Here is a 15,362-nt window from a genome sequence, read left to right as displayed (position 1 = left end):
TCTTTGAAAATATAGTTTTAATGATATATACCTAAGTATGCTATAGGGCTTCCCAGTAGCTCAGTGGTAAAGAATCTGTCTGCCACTGCAGGAGGCACAGGTTTGATCCCTGGGTCGGGAAGATTCCCCTAGAGAAGGAAATGACAACCCACTCCAGTATTCTTGCCTGGGAAATTCCATAGACAGAGGAGCATAGTGGGTTACAGTCCATGGGATCACAAAAGAATTGGACATGACTTAACAACTAAATAAAAACAAGTATACTATAAATGTTTCATGGAAATTCATATGTGAAACAAAATTCCAAATTACTTATACATACTACTAAGTCAACTAAGCCAAAGACTTTTTAATATCTAAAGAATATAAAAATGAATGGGGTAAATCAAACAGAGAACCAATACTTTGTAAGAGAGTTGGAAAGAATATGATTAGCAACTCTTTAAGAAATAACCCTCAGTAATAAATGTCCAACACTCATAACAACTGGAATTCCTTATGTCCATAAATAATCTTAGGCTAACAATTCTATTTTTAATAAATTATAATTGGTTGGAAACTGAGGTATGTCTACATTAATATCTGTCCCTTATCTACTCATGCCAAAAAAGTATTTTTAAAAATTTCTCTATGCTCTCCTCCAATTAATTTTTTTACTTGAATATATTTGATATATGACACTGTGTAAACTTAAGGTGTAGAACATGTTATTGTTTAGCCGCTAAGTCATGTCCAACTCTTTGCAACCCCATGGACTGTAGCCCACCAGACTCCTCTGTCCATGGGATTCTACCAAAGTGGATTGCCATTTTTCTTCTTCAGTAAAATGTGTTACTTTGATATATTTAATGTATTGTAATATGACTGCTAGGTTTCCCAGGTGGTGCTAGTGGTAAAGAACCTACATGACAATGCAACCATAACAGACACGGTTTCCATCCTTGGGTCAGGAAAATCCCCTGGAGAAAGGCATGGCAACCTACTCTAATATTCTTGCCTGCAGCATCCTATGGACAGAGGAACCTGGTAGGCTGCAGTCGGTAGGGTTGTACAGAGTTGGACATGACTGAAGTGACTTAGCACATATGCAATACGACTGCTGTTGTATTGTTATTTGTCACATGAAAGTACAATATCATTGTCTCCATCACTTTCTGATTTGACCCCAGTCCAACATCTAAAAAGTTTTATCCTATGTGAATCCCTGTCTTATCACAATATCAGTTACATATAGAGTCATCAACAAAAGGATACCCCAGAGCATTTAAAAATATTTCCTATAATTTAAACAACAGAGATAGGAATTCTTCCCCATCTCTAGAAAAATAGACTACTCTGCTGAGTGATTTTGTGGGTTTTTTTTAAGATACATATAAGTAGAATTTTTCTAGATTGCTACAGTCAATTCTAGGATCCACAATTTAAGGGGAAGAAATCTGAAGTGTTTGGAGGAGTACGCAATGATTATTTTAAAAGTTATAAAATGAGAACTGCTTTTAAAATTATTAATGTTAAGAGAAGCAATTAAAATTTTGAAGTATTACTGTGGATTTGTTCACTTAGCAGCTGTAAGCAAACAGGGGTAGGAAATTAAATATTATTTCCCAACCTCCCTTGCAGCTGGGATTCCATATATGATTGGTTCAAACAATTGGTTGCACTCACTTGAAACTTTTACTCAGAGCTGAGTTCCATGGGGAGAGAAGCAGGACATGAAGTATCCATTGTGCAGATCTAAAGTGTGGCAGTGGTGGTGTGGTTCTGGAGCTGGCAACTTCATGGCTTCTTAATCCAGTGGGTGGCTTCCTGATTTAGTAGACAGCTTCCCAACTGTTCCCAAAGCAGCAGCTTCTTCAGCAGCCTAGTCTTGTGATGCAGCTCCTAGAAGCTCAGACTGTTCCCTTCTTTCAGCCCTCCCAAAGATGCTGTGAGCTACCTATACACCCCTCCCACATTAATCCCATTCTGTTTGATAGCTGAAGAGGACTCAATGACCTACAATGAAGAATCTTAACCTATAGAGAATTTGGTAACTAGAAGTAAGGTATAGCAAGTAAAGCGATATTAAGAATGGAACTTGCTTATTGAGGAGGTCAGGTTTGGGGCAGTGATATCTCATGCAAACTCAGGATAAGGTATCAGAGAAAATGGTAGTAGAATTTCAAAATGTTAGCACATGTAGGCTCTGCCTTCCCTCTTTCAGCAAAGTCCAACAAGACAGATGTGACAGGCTAAGAATGATCAGGTCTAGAGATATGGAAGGGAATGTAGCTTTGCTGAGAGAACTGCTATCTACCAAATAAATTGATAAAGTCCCAAATCTGGAGCCCTGAAGAACTGAAAAAGGCAACTATTGTACTACCATACTCCAGACTGAAAGAATTATAAATAAAGATTCTAAGGAAGCTGCTAAAGCTTTCACAACCTTTCCAAGAACCTTCCCTTAAGAATTTTCTGCCAAATAATGGAAACTATCCTAAAGAAGAAGATCAGAGTAAGACTCTTGTTATCCCATCCCAGCCTACAGTTCAAAACAATCCTAAGTAGGTCCCACTCATTTAAGACCCAAAGGGAGAGAAAGAACATAGAGGTCAGCAAGTAAAAGATGAGGCTCTTTGTTAAAAGCAATCTTGATAAGATCTTTGTGCTTTCTCATGGTAAAAATTGAAGAAAACAGACCAGAGACCTACTAAGTTTTTAGGGAACTGTTGTTCCAAAAGCAGAAGAAAACAAAAAACAAATAAAAACCCTAAGCCCAAGCTGAAACAGCCTGTAACTATCTAAAACAATCCCCAAGGCTCTAAACCCATAATAACAGGAAGAAAAGTGTAAAAGCTGTCCACTCCAAGAAAGGGACACTTTCCAAAGGCCACTTGTGTCCTGGAAGGTTACTGGGCAATAAAAACATCCTAGAGGGCAATGCCAAGGGCCCCTGAGGATGTAAGAGAAGGGAGTTCCTCCCAGAAAGGTGAAGCAGGGGCTGCCTGATAGAAAAACCAAAGAGTGTATTTATGGACAGAGCAGAGAGCTATTAGCACCTTGCTATTTTTGCCACAGAGTATTTTTTTTTTAATTTCCATGGATGTATGACTACTCTGTTTCTTGTTTTCCTCTTTTTTAAAAGGTTGATTTTACTGCAGTTATCCTGTACCTACCTCGTTATGCATACGGTGCTCAGGGGGCAGACACACTGCTTTTTAGTTTGCAAGTGGACGGAACGTAAGAAACCACATTCTATCCTCACAAAGGGGACTACACTCAGATATCATAGGCTTTGTGTTACAGTCATTAATGGATTCGATTTTGGTGGTTTCCTTTTGTGGTGGGGGAAGTGAGCTTTCTCTGTTTCAGAAGAATGTACACAGATATTTAGGTCACCAAAAGGCTTATTATGTTTTCAGAGCTGTGGTTGCCCATCAAACATTCTCCCTTCCCTTCTGAAATGGAATTTTTCCCTAGTTAAAAAATCCTAACTTTTAGCTGGTCTCACTTACACTGGATTTCTCAGCTTCCCTAGCAGCTAGATGGCAATGTGACACAGCTCTGGCCAACGAGATGTAAATTTAAGTGCTGTGTGGTTCTCTGCGAAAACTGCACCCAGGATGCTGACTCAGCTGGGGAAATTTCCTTTGGTTGCCCTTCGCCCACTGCTTCCAAAAGCCACTTTGGACAATGAAAATGAAATAACTTGAGAATAAAAACCATGCAATGAGGAGAGCAGAGCAGAAAGATGGGAACCTGGACACTACCTACTTATGGATTTCTTTTATGTAAAAGGCAAAAACTCTTCTTTAGTTAAACCAGCATTCTCTTTGGCTTTTCTGTTACATGTAGCAAAACCTGATCTTGAATGATAGAATATAACGCAAACATATTGTAAATGAAAAATGACCTTAAGGGGTAGGAGAAGCTGTTTGGTAGAAGAATTTCTAGCAGTTAATATTGCTGAAAGTTAAAAGTTTCAGGAAAATGTTACCAGCAAAAACTGGTGAATACTATGGTATTCTTAGGAGAAGAATCATTAATATCAAAGAGACTTTTATTGAGAGAGGGGATGATAAGCACCCATAAGAGTATCTATCTTTATGAATAAATGAAAGCAATTTATTTTAAAAGCAATGGATGGAGCTTTCTCACTTAAATAGTTACTAATAATTTCATTAAATTATGGCATAGGCTGCTTAATTAAATAACTAAAGGAGAACAAAGGGAAAAGAAGGGAGGTATGAAGATGACAGCAGGTATTGAGTTTGTTTCCTTGCTGGTTCTGATAGGCTTCAATCCTTAAATATCTGTGTTAAAAGAAATATGTTCCCGTTTAAAAAGTATCTTCCTTTATTCCACATATGCTTAAAATATTTATTGAGCAGAGGAGAAGGAAGGGAGGTAAAAAGATGACACAGATGATGATTCAACAATTTTCTTCCAAGTTCTGGTGGACTTCAGACTTTAAATGTCTGTACAAAAGAAAAATATATGCCCTCATTTTAAAGGTATCTTCCTTTACTCTGAATATTCTTTTATACATAGACGTATTGAGTATTTGTTTCTTAACTATGCTTAATCACAGATCACAATTTAAAAACATGTTCTCTGATAATACCAATAATTATTAGGAAGAATTATGAGTAATATTGAAAAAAAATCATTTCACCATGTATATATATGGCTATCAAATTACATAGCTTTTGAAATGTACTAGTATATAAAGATTCTAGAAGCCTTTTCACTTTTCTATAATACAAACTGTTCTATTACTACACATAAAGAGAAAGTAGCACAGATATTAATGATTTGAAGTTATATTTGTAACAAAAGTAAATTTCTATTTATTCCATTTTTTTAAAATTTTCTCAAACAAACAAATAAAATTACATACGTGGCTAGATCTTTGATTCTCCACCAGGTGCTGATGGGGAAATTTGTTGTAATTTTTTTTGTTCCATCTGCTGTACAACCTAGTGAATGGAAAAAGAATGTCTTAAAAGTAAGTATTATTTGATTTTCTGATATGGATGACCTTTGCCAAAGCACAACAAACTAACTAAAAATTGTTGTCCGAAATGAGATATTCACATTTTAAAATTTAGAGTAGTCAACAATGCAGTTTGAAAAAATACTAAAATTTAAAATATAACAGTTAATTGAAATATTACAGTACAAAAACAGAGGCATGTAGCAAAGACCCTAGAATCCTGTTTAATGCCACAAGCCTTTTACAAAATACCACCTGATGGTATTCCAGCTTCTGAGCCTCAAGTTGGTCATGCTGACGTTGTAGGTCTTCTTTTTGTTTCTGAAGTTCATCTGCCTTTTTCTTAAGTTTACTTTCTTGTACGGAGATAAGATTTTCATATTCCTTCAGTTCTTCCTCTGTGAAGAACTGTTGCTGGTCCAATGTCTAAAAGACAAAAAAAATGAGAAAAGAATAACCTTAGAAATAAAACAAAAAGCTCTGATTCAGCTTTCAAATTCTATGATTAACAAAGTACAAAAGAACATCTATAGTATTATATCTTTGGGGTAATAAAGAAGGGGAAAAAGAAAATGTATACTTATATTTATCTGGGCAAAAAGTATGACAGGACGGAAAAACCCAGAAACTACTGAGACTGATTATTGGTCCATGAATCAAGGTAAATTGGAAGTGGTCACACAGGAGATGGTAGAAGTGAACATTGACATTTTAGGAATCAGTGAACTAGAATGGACTGGAATGGGCAAATTTAATTCAGATGACCATTACATCTACTACTGTGGGCAAGATTTCCTTAGGAAAAAATGGAGTACCCTCTTAGTCAACAAAAGAGTTTGAAATGCAGTACTTGGGTGCATCTCAAAAACGACAGAATGATCTCTGTTCATTTCCAAGGCAAACCATTCAATATCATAGTAATCCAAGTCTATGCCCCAAGCAGTAATGCTGAAGAACCTGAAGTTGAATGGTTCTATGAAGACCTACAAGACCTTCTAGAACTAACACCCAAAAAAGATGTTCTCATCACAGGAGACAGGAATGCACAAGTAGGAAGTCAAGAGATACCTGGAGTAATAGGAAAATTTGGCCTTGGAGTACAAAATGAAGCAGGACAAAGGTTAACAGAGTTTTGCCAAGAGAACGCACTGGTCATAGCAAACACCCTCTTCCAACAACACAAGAGAAGACTCTACACATGGACATCACCAGATGATCAATACTGAAATCAGATTGATTACATTCTTCAAAGCCAAAGATGGAGAAGCTCTGTACAGTCAGCAAAAACAAGACCGGGAGCTGACTGTGGCTCGACCATGAACTCTTTATTGCAAAATTCAGACTTAAATTGAAGAAAGTAGGGAAAATCACTAGACCATTCAGTTATGACCTAAATCAAATCCCTTACAATTATACAGTGGAAGTGAGAAAAAGATTCAAGGGATTAGATTGCCTGAAAAACTATGGACAGAGGTTCATGACATCGTAGGAGGAAGGGATCAAGACCATCTCCAAAAAAAGAAATGTAAAAAGGCAAAATGGTTGTCTGAGGAGGCCTTACAAATAGATGAGAAAAGAAGAGAACCTAAAGGCAAAGGAGAAAAGGAAAGATACACCCATTCAAATGCAGAGTTCCAAAGAATAGCAAGGAGAGGTAAGAAAGCCTTCCTCAGTGATCAATGCAAATAGACAAAAACAATAGAATGGGAAAGACTAGAGATCTCTTCAAGAAAATTAGAGATACCAAGGGAACACTTCATGCAAAGATGGGCACAATAAAGGACAGAAATGGTATGGACCTAACAGAAGGAGAAGATATTAAGAAGAGGTGGCAACAATACAGGAAAGAACTATACAAAAAGATCTTCATAACCCATATAAACACAATGGTGTGATCACTCACCTAGAGCCAGGTATTGTGAAATGCGAAGTCAAGTGGGCCTTAAGAAGCATCACTACAAACAAAGCTAGTCGAGGTGATGGAATTCCAATTGAGCTATTTCAAATCCTAAAAGAGGATGCTGTGAAAGTGCTGCACTCAATATGTCAGCAAATCTGGAAAACTCAGCAGTGGCCAAGGACTGGAAAAGGTCAGTTTTCGTTCTAATCCCAAAGAAAGGCAATGCCAAAGAATGTTCAAACTATCACACAATTGCACTCATCTCACAGGCTAGCAAAGCAATGCTCAAAATTCTCCAAGTGAGGCTTCAACAGTATGTGAACTGTGAAATTCCAGATGTTCAAGCTGGATTTAGAAAAAGCAGAGAAACCAGAGATCAAATAGCCAACATCTGTTGGATTATTGAAAAAGCAAGAGAGTTCCAGAAAAATATCTATTTCTGCGTTATTGACCATGCTTTAGCCTTTGACTGTGTGGATCACAATAAACTGTGGAAAATTCTGAAAGAGATAGAAATACCAGACCAACCTACCTGTCTCCTGAGAAATCTGTATGCAGGTCAAGAAGTTAGAACTGGACATGAAACAACAGACAGGTTCCAAATTGGGAAAGGAGTACATCAAGGCTGTATACTGTCACCCTGCTTATTTAACTTATATGCAGAGTACATCATGTGAAATGCCAGGCTGAATGAAGCACAAGCTGGAATCAAGATTTCCAGGAGAAATATCAATAACCTCAGATACACAGATGACACCACCCTTATGGCAGAAAGTGAAGACTAAAGAGCCTCTTGATGAAAGTGAAAGAGGAGAGTAAAAAGTTGACTTAAAACTGAACATTCAAAAAACTAAGATTATGGCATCTGGTCCCATCACTTCATGGCAAATAGATGCGGAAACAGTGGAAATAGTGACAGACTTTATTTTGGGGGGCTCCAAAATCACTGCAGATGGTGACTGCAGCCATGAAATTAAAAGATGCTTGCTCCTTGGAAGAAAAGCTATGACCAACCTAGACAGCATATTAAAAAGCAGAGACATTACTTTACCGACAAAGATCTGTCTAGTCAATGCTATGGTTTTTCCAGTAGTCATGTATGGATGTGAGAGTTGGACTATAAAGAAGGCTGAGCACTGAAGAATTGATGCTTTTGAACTGTGATGTTGGGGAAGACTCCTGAGAGTCCCTTGGACTGTAAGGAGATCCAACCAGTCTAATCCTAAAGAAAATCAGTCCTGAATATTCATTGGAAGGACTGATGCTGAAGTTGAAACTCCAATACTTTGGCCACCTGATGCAAAGAACTGACTCACTGGAAAAAGAACCTGATGCTGGGAAAGACTGAAGGCAGGAGGAGAAGGGGACAACAGAGGATGAGATCGTTGTATGGCATCACCGGCTCGATGGACATGAGTTTGAGTAAGCTCCCGGAGCTGGTGATGAACAGGGAAGCCTGGCGTGCTACAGTCCATGGGGTTGCAAAGAGTTGGACACAACTGAGCAACTGAACTGAACTGAATGAGACTGGTTACCTACAGAATAGAGAACTGGGTGGTAAGGACAAAGAAAATGTGAGAAAGAAAATCATACTTCTCTGAATAAATCTTTTTGCACAGATGTGATTGCTGGTAATATGTCAATGTTTCACACTGCTCAATAAACAAACAAAATCCTTAAGGACAGAAAATTTCTCCATATTGAATACAAATAAAAACAAATAAATAATACTTTTAAGTGAACAAAATACTTCACAGAAGGGGGAGGGGAAAAAAAGAACTAATCCAAGAAACTTGTGATCACAGTATTTGGACTATACATGCTTAGGCTAAAACAATGACAAAAAATGTAAACAAATATTAAAGTCTGGTTTTTCAGAGATATTGATTAGCAATTCTGAAACTCTATGTAAATCCTATGATTGAAGAAATAAGTAAATATTATTCCCATGAAAAACCTTACAAATATTCCCTTGGTCCTGGTAATACTACATTGAGAATCTATCTTATAAAATAATCTCAAACACAAAAAAACTTAATATAAAAATGTATTAATAGCAGCACTATCTTTTTAAGTAACAATAAAAGACTGGAAATAACCTAAATGTCTAACCCTCAGAAAACAGTTAAGTACCTCCAAAGTTATTAAAACAATGCTTACCAATACTTTTGATATGATGTTGAATGATTTTTTTTTAAGGATTCCGGCAGTGGATTAGACAAGTTACTTTTCATATTACCAAAGGTAAAATAGTAATTTTACATTGGGAAAGCCTGGATGACACCACCTTAACCAAATAATCAAAGTTAACCTAGCCAGTTATGGAAATAATCAGCAGCATATGCTTCTTGATATGATGCACTTAGCATCACTTCAGTGATAATCCTACCAAAAGTAGGAATCATAAAGAAACAGCAGACAAATTCAAACTGAGGGTCATTCCACATAATAACTGGTCTGTACTTTTTAGAAATATCAGTTACTTCATGCAAATAGAGGGAGAAAAAGAGGGAGGTAGTGACAGATTTCCTCTTCCTGGGCTCTAAAATCACTGTGGATGGTGAATGCAGCCATGAAATCAGAAGACGTTTGCTTCTTGGCAGGAAAATTATAACAAACCTAGACAGTGTTTTGAAAAGGAGAGACATTACTCCTCTGACAAAGGTCTGTATAGTCAAGGCTATGGTCTTCCCAGTGGTCACATACAGCTGCGAGAGTTGGACCATAAAGAAGGCGGAGCGCCAAAGAATTTATGCCTTTGAACTGTGGTGCTGGAGGAGACTCCTGAGAATCCCTTGGACAGCAAGGAGTTCAAACTAGTCAACCTTAAGGGAAATCAACCCCGAATACTCATTGGCCGGACTGATGCTGAAGCTGAAACTCCAGTATTTTGGTCATCTGATGGGAACAACTAACTCATTAGAAAAGTCCCTGATGCTTGGAAAGATTGAGGGCAGAAGGAGAAGAGGGTATTGGAGGATGAGATGGCTGGATGGCATCACCAATGCAATGGACATGAACTTGGGCAAACTTCGGGAGATGGTGAGAGACACAGAGGCCTGGCGTGTTGCAGTCCATGGGGTCACAAAGTCAGACACAACTGGGCGACTGAACAACTTTTTAGAAATATCAATGCTATGAGATACAAAGACTCAGAAACTTCCAGATTCAATGACACTAGAAAGACAGTACAACTAAAGCCAATACATGATCTTGGATTTTCCTTTGTAAAGGACAATACAGGGAAAATTAACAAAAATCTCAATAAAAGCTAGAGATTAGAGAATAGTATTGCGTATAGCATTGATAATCTTACTGTGATTATATAAGATAAATCTTTGCAGAAAAAACACCCTCAAGTATTTAAGGTTAAAGCAGCATCATGTGCAACTGTCAAAAAAAAGGTGTTTGGGAATTCCTTGTTTATTCTTGCAGCTTTTTTTTAAAATCTGAAATTAAGTCAAAGTGAAAAAGGTATGTAATTATCTATTGATCCAGTTCACCAGAAGCATTCAAGGGAATTCATGTTCAAATAACCTGAGCATTCTTCTTCTTCACCAATGTCCAGAAATAGTTCAAATGTTAGACAAAAACTTAAAACAAAAAAGAAGCTGATTTATTTAACTTCAAACTAAGATGACCAATTGTCCCAATTTGACCATCCACTTTAAAACACTGAAAAGTTACACATCCTTGGAAACTCCTCAATCCAAGGCAAACCAGGACAGTTGGCCACCTTATTTCAAACTAACTAGAGGTAATTTTATTTTATACAGGAAAAGACAATGTTCTCTTTTCAGTCTACTTCGGTTGGTACCTCTCAACCATTCTTTTCTTTTTTTTTTTTCATTTATTTTTATTAGTTGGAGGCTAATTACTTTATAATATTGTAGTCATTTTTGCCATACATTGACATGAACCAGCCATGGATTTACATGTGTTCCCCACCCTGAACCCCCCTCCCACCTCCCTTCCCATCCCATCCCTCTGGGTCATCCCACTGCACCAGCCCCGAGCACTTGTCTCATGCATCCAACCTGGACTAGAGATCTGTTTCACACTAGATAATATACATGTTTTGATGCTGTTCTCTCAGATCATCCCACCCTCACCTTCTCCCATAGGGTCCAAAAGTCTGTTCTATACATCTGTGTCTCTTTTTCTGTTTTATAGGGTTATCATTACCATCTTTCTAAATTCCATATATATGTGTTAGTATACTGTATTGGTGTTAATCTTTCTTGCTTACTTCACTCTGTATAATGGGCTCCAGTTTTATCCATCTCATTAGAACTGATTCAAATGTATTCTTTTTAATGGCTGAGTAATATTCCATTGTGTATATGTACCACAGCTTTCTTATCCATTCGTCTGCTGATGGGCATCTAGGTTGCTTCCATGTCCTGGCTATTATAAACAGTGCTGCGATGAACATTGGGGTACAAGTGTCTCTTTCAGATCTGGTTTCCTCGGTGTGTATGCCCAAGAGTGGGATTGCTGGGTCATATGGCAGTTCTATTTCCAGTTTTTTAAGGCATCTCCACACTGTTCTCCATAGTGGCTGTACTAGTTTGCATTCCCACCAACAGTGTAAGAGGGTTCCCTTTTCTCCACACCCTCTCCAACATTTATTGCTTGTAGACTTTTGGCTAGCAGCCATTCTGACTGGTGTGTAATGGTACCTCATTGAGTCAACCATTCTTTTCAAGACGTGTCTGCACTCACTTATACACAGTAAACTGTGGTATAAATTCAAATACCTTTGGCGGGGAGCAATTTGGCAGCTATGTTTAGAAACTAAAACCTGCTCATAAAACTTGAGAAACGTTCTATTTCTAGGAGTTAATCTTAGGGAAATCATCACAGATGCCCCAAAATGCATGAACAAATGGATAGTTATCACAATGTTATTTATCACAGTAAAAAAAAAACAAAAGTCTAAATCTGGAAGAATGGCTATAAAAATTTTGCTATCACACAATTGCATGCTAAGTAGTCATTTTTTAAATCATGATTTTGAGACGTGGCTTTGGAAATTTTTCATGAAATATCACTAAATTTTACAAAACAGAATTTCACAAAGTCATTTATATAGTATAAAGCCATTTAAAACATATATAGATATGAATTTATGCATATATATAAACTAAAAATGGGACAGACACTATTTATACACTGTATGCTATATATATGCATATACTAAATACACAAAGGATTTCCAAACTTGCATAACACAATGCATAATTTGTGTCTATTTCTGGATGGTACAATTACATGTAACTTTCAATTCACTCTTCAAATGTATCCATATTTTTAATTTTCAAGAATGAGCATTATTTTACACTTAAGTGCAATTTTAAAAAGACTTCTAATTACATGCAATGTGATTATTAGTAGAGATCAGCTGCCACAGCTTTTCAAGAAATCGAGTTCATTATTTTATAGTGACATTTTATGTGAAAAGCCAAGATGGTAAAACTATCCATGCAAACATAATGGCAAATAAATGTTAAAAGGGAATAAACTGATATAAATTTCTTGAACCACACATCCATTTCAAGTAGGTTCTCTTACCTCCCAGTTATCCGGCTCTAAGAATTCCTTTTTTTCTGTAGCCTTTAGAAATTCCTCTAGTGTCACCAATCGGTCTTTGTTAGTATCAACCTGATTAAAGGAAAATGTATATGTAAAATAAAATTACTCTTTCTCATTATTTAGACACTAGAAATTCTTCTAATAGATGCTGCTACATAAACATACAGCAATTAGCATTAGCCTAACATCCATAGAAACTGAGGGAGAAAAAAAACAGAACACTCAATATCATACTAGAATCAGAAAATAGATAACTTTCTCTTCTATATAATTCAAATTTAAAAATACCTGAAATCCCCAAAGATCACCAAGTTTGAGTCTGCTGATATGACTGGTTAGACTAATATTATTTTCCTTCCTCCCTACACCATTTATAATTCCTTTTGAAGCTAAGTGCTTGGGCAACAATCTTCCCAGAAAAAGGACATTTTTAGGCAAGAATAAAGGAGTTTAAGTTAAATGCTCACAGCATTTTTTTCCTAAAAACAAACAACTAACTAAATCAAAGATGAAGTTGACAACCTTTCCAAATCCTTCTCAGTGGCTCTTATAGACTATGGCAAATTCAGTTACAAAATTGAACTCTATGATGGCCAAAGAAATTCATTTGTTATGTAAGATGCCAGCCCTCAACAGAAATCCCAATTTACCATGAATAGCTCAAATATCAGGTGAAAATCCCTGAAGCAAAGCGGTGGGCTTGGGGAATTCCCTGGTGGTCTAGCAGTTAGGACTCTACACTTTTACTGCCAATAGTCTGGGTTCAAGTATGCTCAGGGAACTGAGATCCCACAAGCTAATCACACAAGCAATGCAGCACAGACAAAAACAGAAACCTTGGGCTTAAGTTGTCCTGTCTATGATAGCTCTTTCAGAGTTTTTAGCTTAATAACATGAACAAGAAATAAATATTTGTTGCTATAAACCATTGAGGCATTGAGTTTTTAATTTGTTAGCAAAAATTAATTTTTTACTTCTAAAGAATGTTGTATAGCATTCTTTTATATGCAGAGCATCTTAATCTTTTAAAACATTTTAAAGTAGTTACAAAATAATTTTATTTACACTAAGGGAATCTACTGAGTGTTAAGAATCAAAAATGCAAAATACAATTATATATCTATTCTGTATATTTGTTTTCCATTTAACAAGATTTATTGCAAGAACTTGAATAATCTGCAGAAGTTACAGGTAAACATTTCAAACATACCTCATGCATTACATGTTCCCTCATTCTAAGCCTTTCTTCCTCCATTTCTACCATATCATCCTCTTCATTTTTGGGGTCATATACTTTCTCCAACTAAAAGGAAAATTTTAAAACCAATATAAAAGAAAGGAAGATAATAGAAGGGAAAAAGAGAGAGCAAAGCCACTGAATACTTAATGAACTCATTTACCTCTTTAGTAAATAGGGCTTCTAATTCTTGTTCATCTAGGAAGCCATCACTATTGACATCTAAAGTTTAAAAGTTACAAATGCAAAAACTGATTTTAATGCCTTAGAAAATAGATAGTTAAAGTACAACTAATTACAAGTGGTTTGCAAAAATATTACTTACATAAAGCATCAACATGCTACAGAAAAAGGTTTCTTTCTTTTTATGAAGCCTCCGATCAGTCCAACTGATAACAATTCACTACTTACTCATAATTCACCATAGTTATTGAGAAAAATACATGTTAACCAATTTTTCCCAAAATATAAAGCAATGTGCTTTAAGACTATATTTTAATATCACAGCCTAAAGTCTATTAGATGCAACGTAGCTAGTCACTTTACAGAGAAACTTGCAGTAAGTCATATAATGATTCAAAAATAAAAGCAAGTATAAAGACAGCTACTGAACTAAAATATTTTATACTGCAGACCAGTAATAAAGACTATTATACTACCCTTGAGAAAAACTCTAAATATTTACTATCAGTAGGACTCAATTAGGAAAGTTTAGCAGAAATCAATTAAGACTAAAGCATCTATTATTTTTCAAATAGATGATATAAATATTAATATTTGAATCAACTCTGTTACCATGTAATTTGAAAAATGTCTTGGGGTCAAAGTCATTAGGATCCAATCCATCAGCCTCTTCCCATACTTCTTTAAGCTGATCTTTGCTTCCCTGTGAATCAATTTAAAAAAAAACACATCAACTGTAATCCATATATAGAGACTCAAATGCAAAATTGTAAAACTATGAAAAATTAACTCAAGATTTTAAGAACTAATAACATAAAATTCTACTATCTGGCACAAAGAAGTATCTTCATTTAATTATGATTTTATATATATTTTGTTTTAATTAATTTATTTATTTTTAATTGAAGGACAATTGCTTTACAATATTGTGTTGGTTTCTGCCATATATCAACGTGAATCAGCCATAGGTAAAGTCACAGTCCTTACTGGATGATTAACTTTAGGATGATTTTCATGCTTTTTCTTCATTTCTGCAAATTTAGATTCTTCTTCTTTTCTCTTTTCTTCACTCAGTGTTTTTAAATACTCTCTCCTTTCATGTTCCTTCATCATTTCATATTTTTTAAATTCTTCATGCCGAGCCTTATCATAGTGTTCCAAATCACTTGTAGCCTATAAAGCAGTATTTAAATTAAATAAGAAGATGTGCTTGAAAATATAAATATAAGTTTTCTTCCATATAGCATACTCTCTAACAGAAGGTAGTATAGGAGGGCTAAAACATACTCAACTTTCGTTTTAAATTCTACCCTTCTAATTTAGTCATTATTGTCAGAGATGGGCTTCCCAGGCGGTTCAGTGGTAAAGAATCCGTCTGCCAATATGGGAGATGCACATTCACGCTCTGCATCAGGAAGATCCCTTGGAGAAGGAAATGGCAACCCACTCCAGTATTCTTGCCTGGGAAATCC

At 36.0% G+C, this 15,362-nt stretch overlaps 1 protein-coding gene across 4 annotated transcripts in view; it reads right to left on the bottom strand.

Moving 5' to 3' along the window:
• The window catches only part of NUCB2 (nucleobindin 2), a 60,657-nt gene that overhangs the window by 14,134 nt on the left and 31,161 nt on the right, over nucleotides 1-15,362 (bottom strand). For all 4 annotated transcript variants that reach the window (XM_020904691.2, XM_070473439.1, XM_070473441.1 and 1 more), the window contains exons 7-14: nucleotides 14,878-15,063; nucleotides 14,503-14,593; nucleotides 13,871-13,929; nucleotides 13,681-13,773; nucleotides 12,450-12,539; nucleotides 5,231-5,401; nucleotides 4,880-4,958; nucleotides 1,666-4,457 (exon numbers count right to left, since the gene is read on the bottom strand). In XM_020904691.2, the coding sequence (XP_020760350.2) occupies nucleotides 4,884-4,958; nucleotides 5,231-5,401; nucleotides 12,450-12,539; nucleotides 13,681-13,773; nucleotides 13,871-13,929; nucleotides 14,503-14,593; nucleotides 14,878-15,063 (765 nt within the window). In that variant the 3' untranslated portion in view covers nucleotides 1,666-4,457; nucleotides 4,880-4,883. The remainder of the gene's footprint in view (nucleotides 1-1,665; nucleotides 4,458-4,879; nucleotides 4,959-5,230; nucleotides 5,402-12,449; nucleotides 12,540-13,680; nucleotides 13,774-13,870; nucleotides 13,930-14,502; nucleotides 14,594-14,877; nucleotides 15,064-15,362) is intronic.

This window comes from Odocoileus virginianus, chromosome 10 (assembly GCF_023699985.2).
Source record: "Odocoileus virginianus isolate 20LAN1187 ecotype Illinois chromosome 10, Ovbor_1.2, whole genome shotgun sequence".
Lineage (NCBI taxonomy): Eukaryota > Metazoa > Chordata > Mammalia > Artiodactyla > Cervidae > Odocoileus > Odocoileus virginianus.
This window is presented reverse-complemented; position numbering and strand designations above follow the sequence as displayed.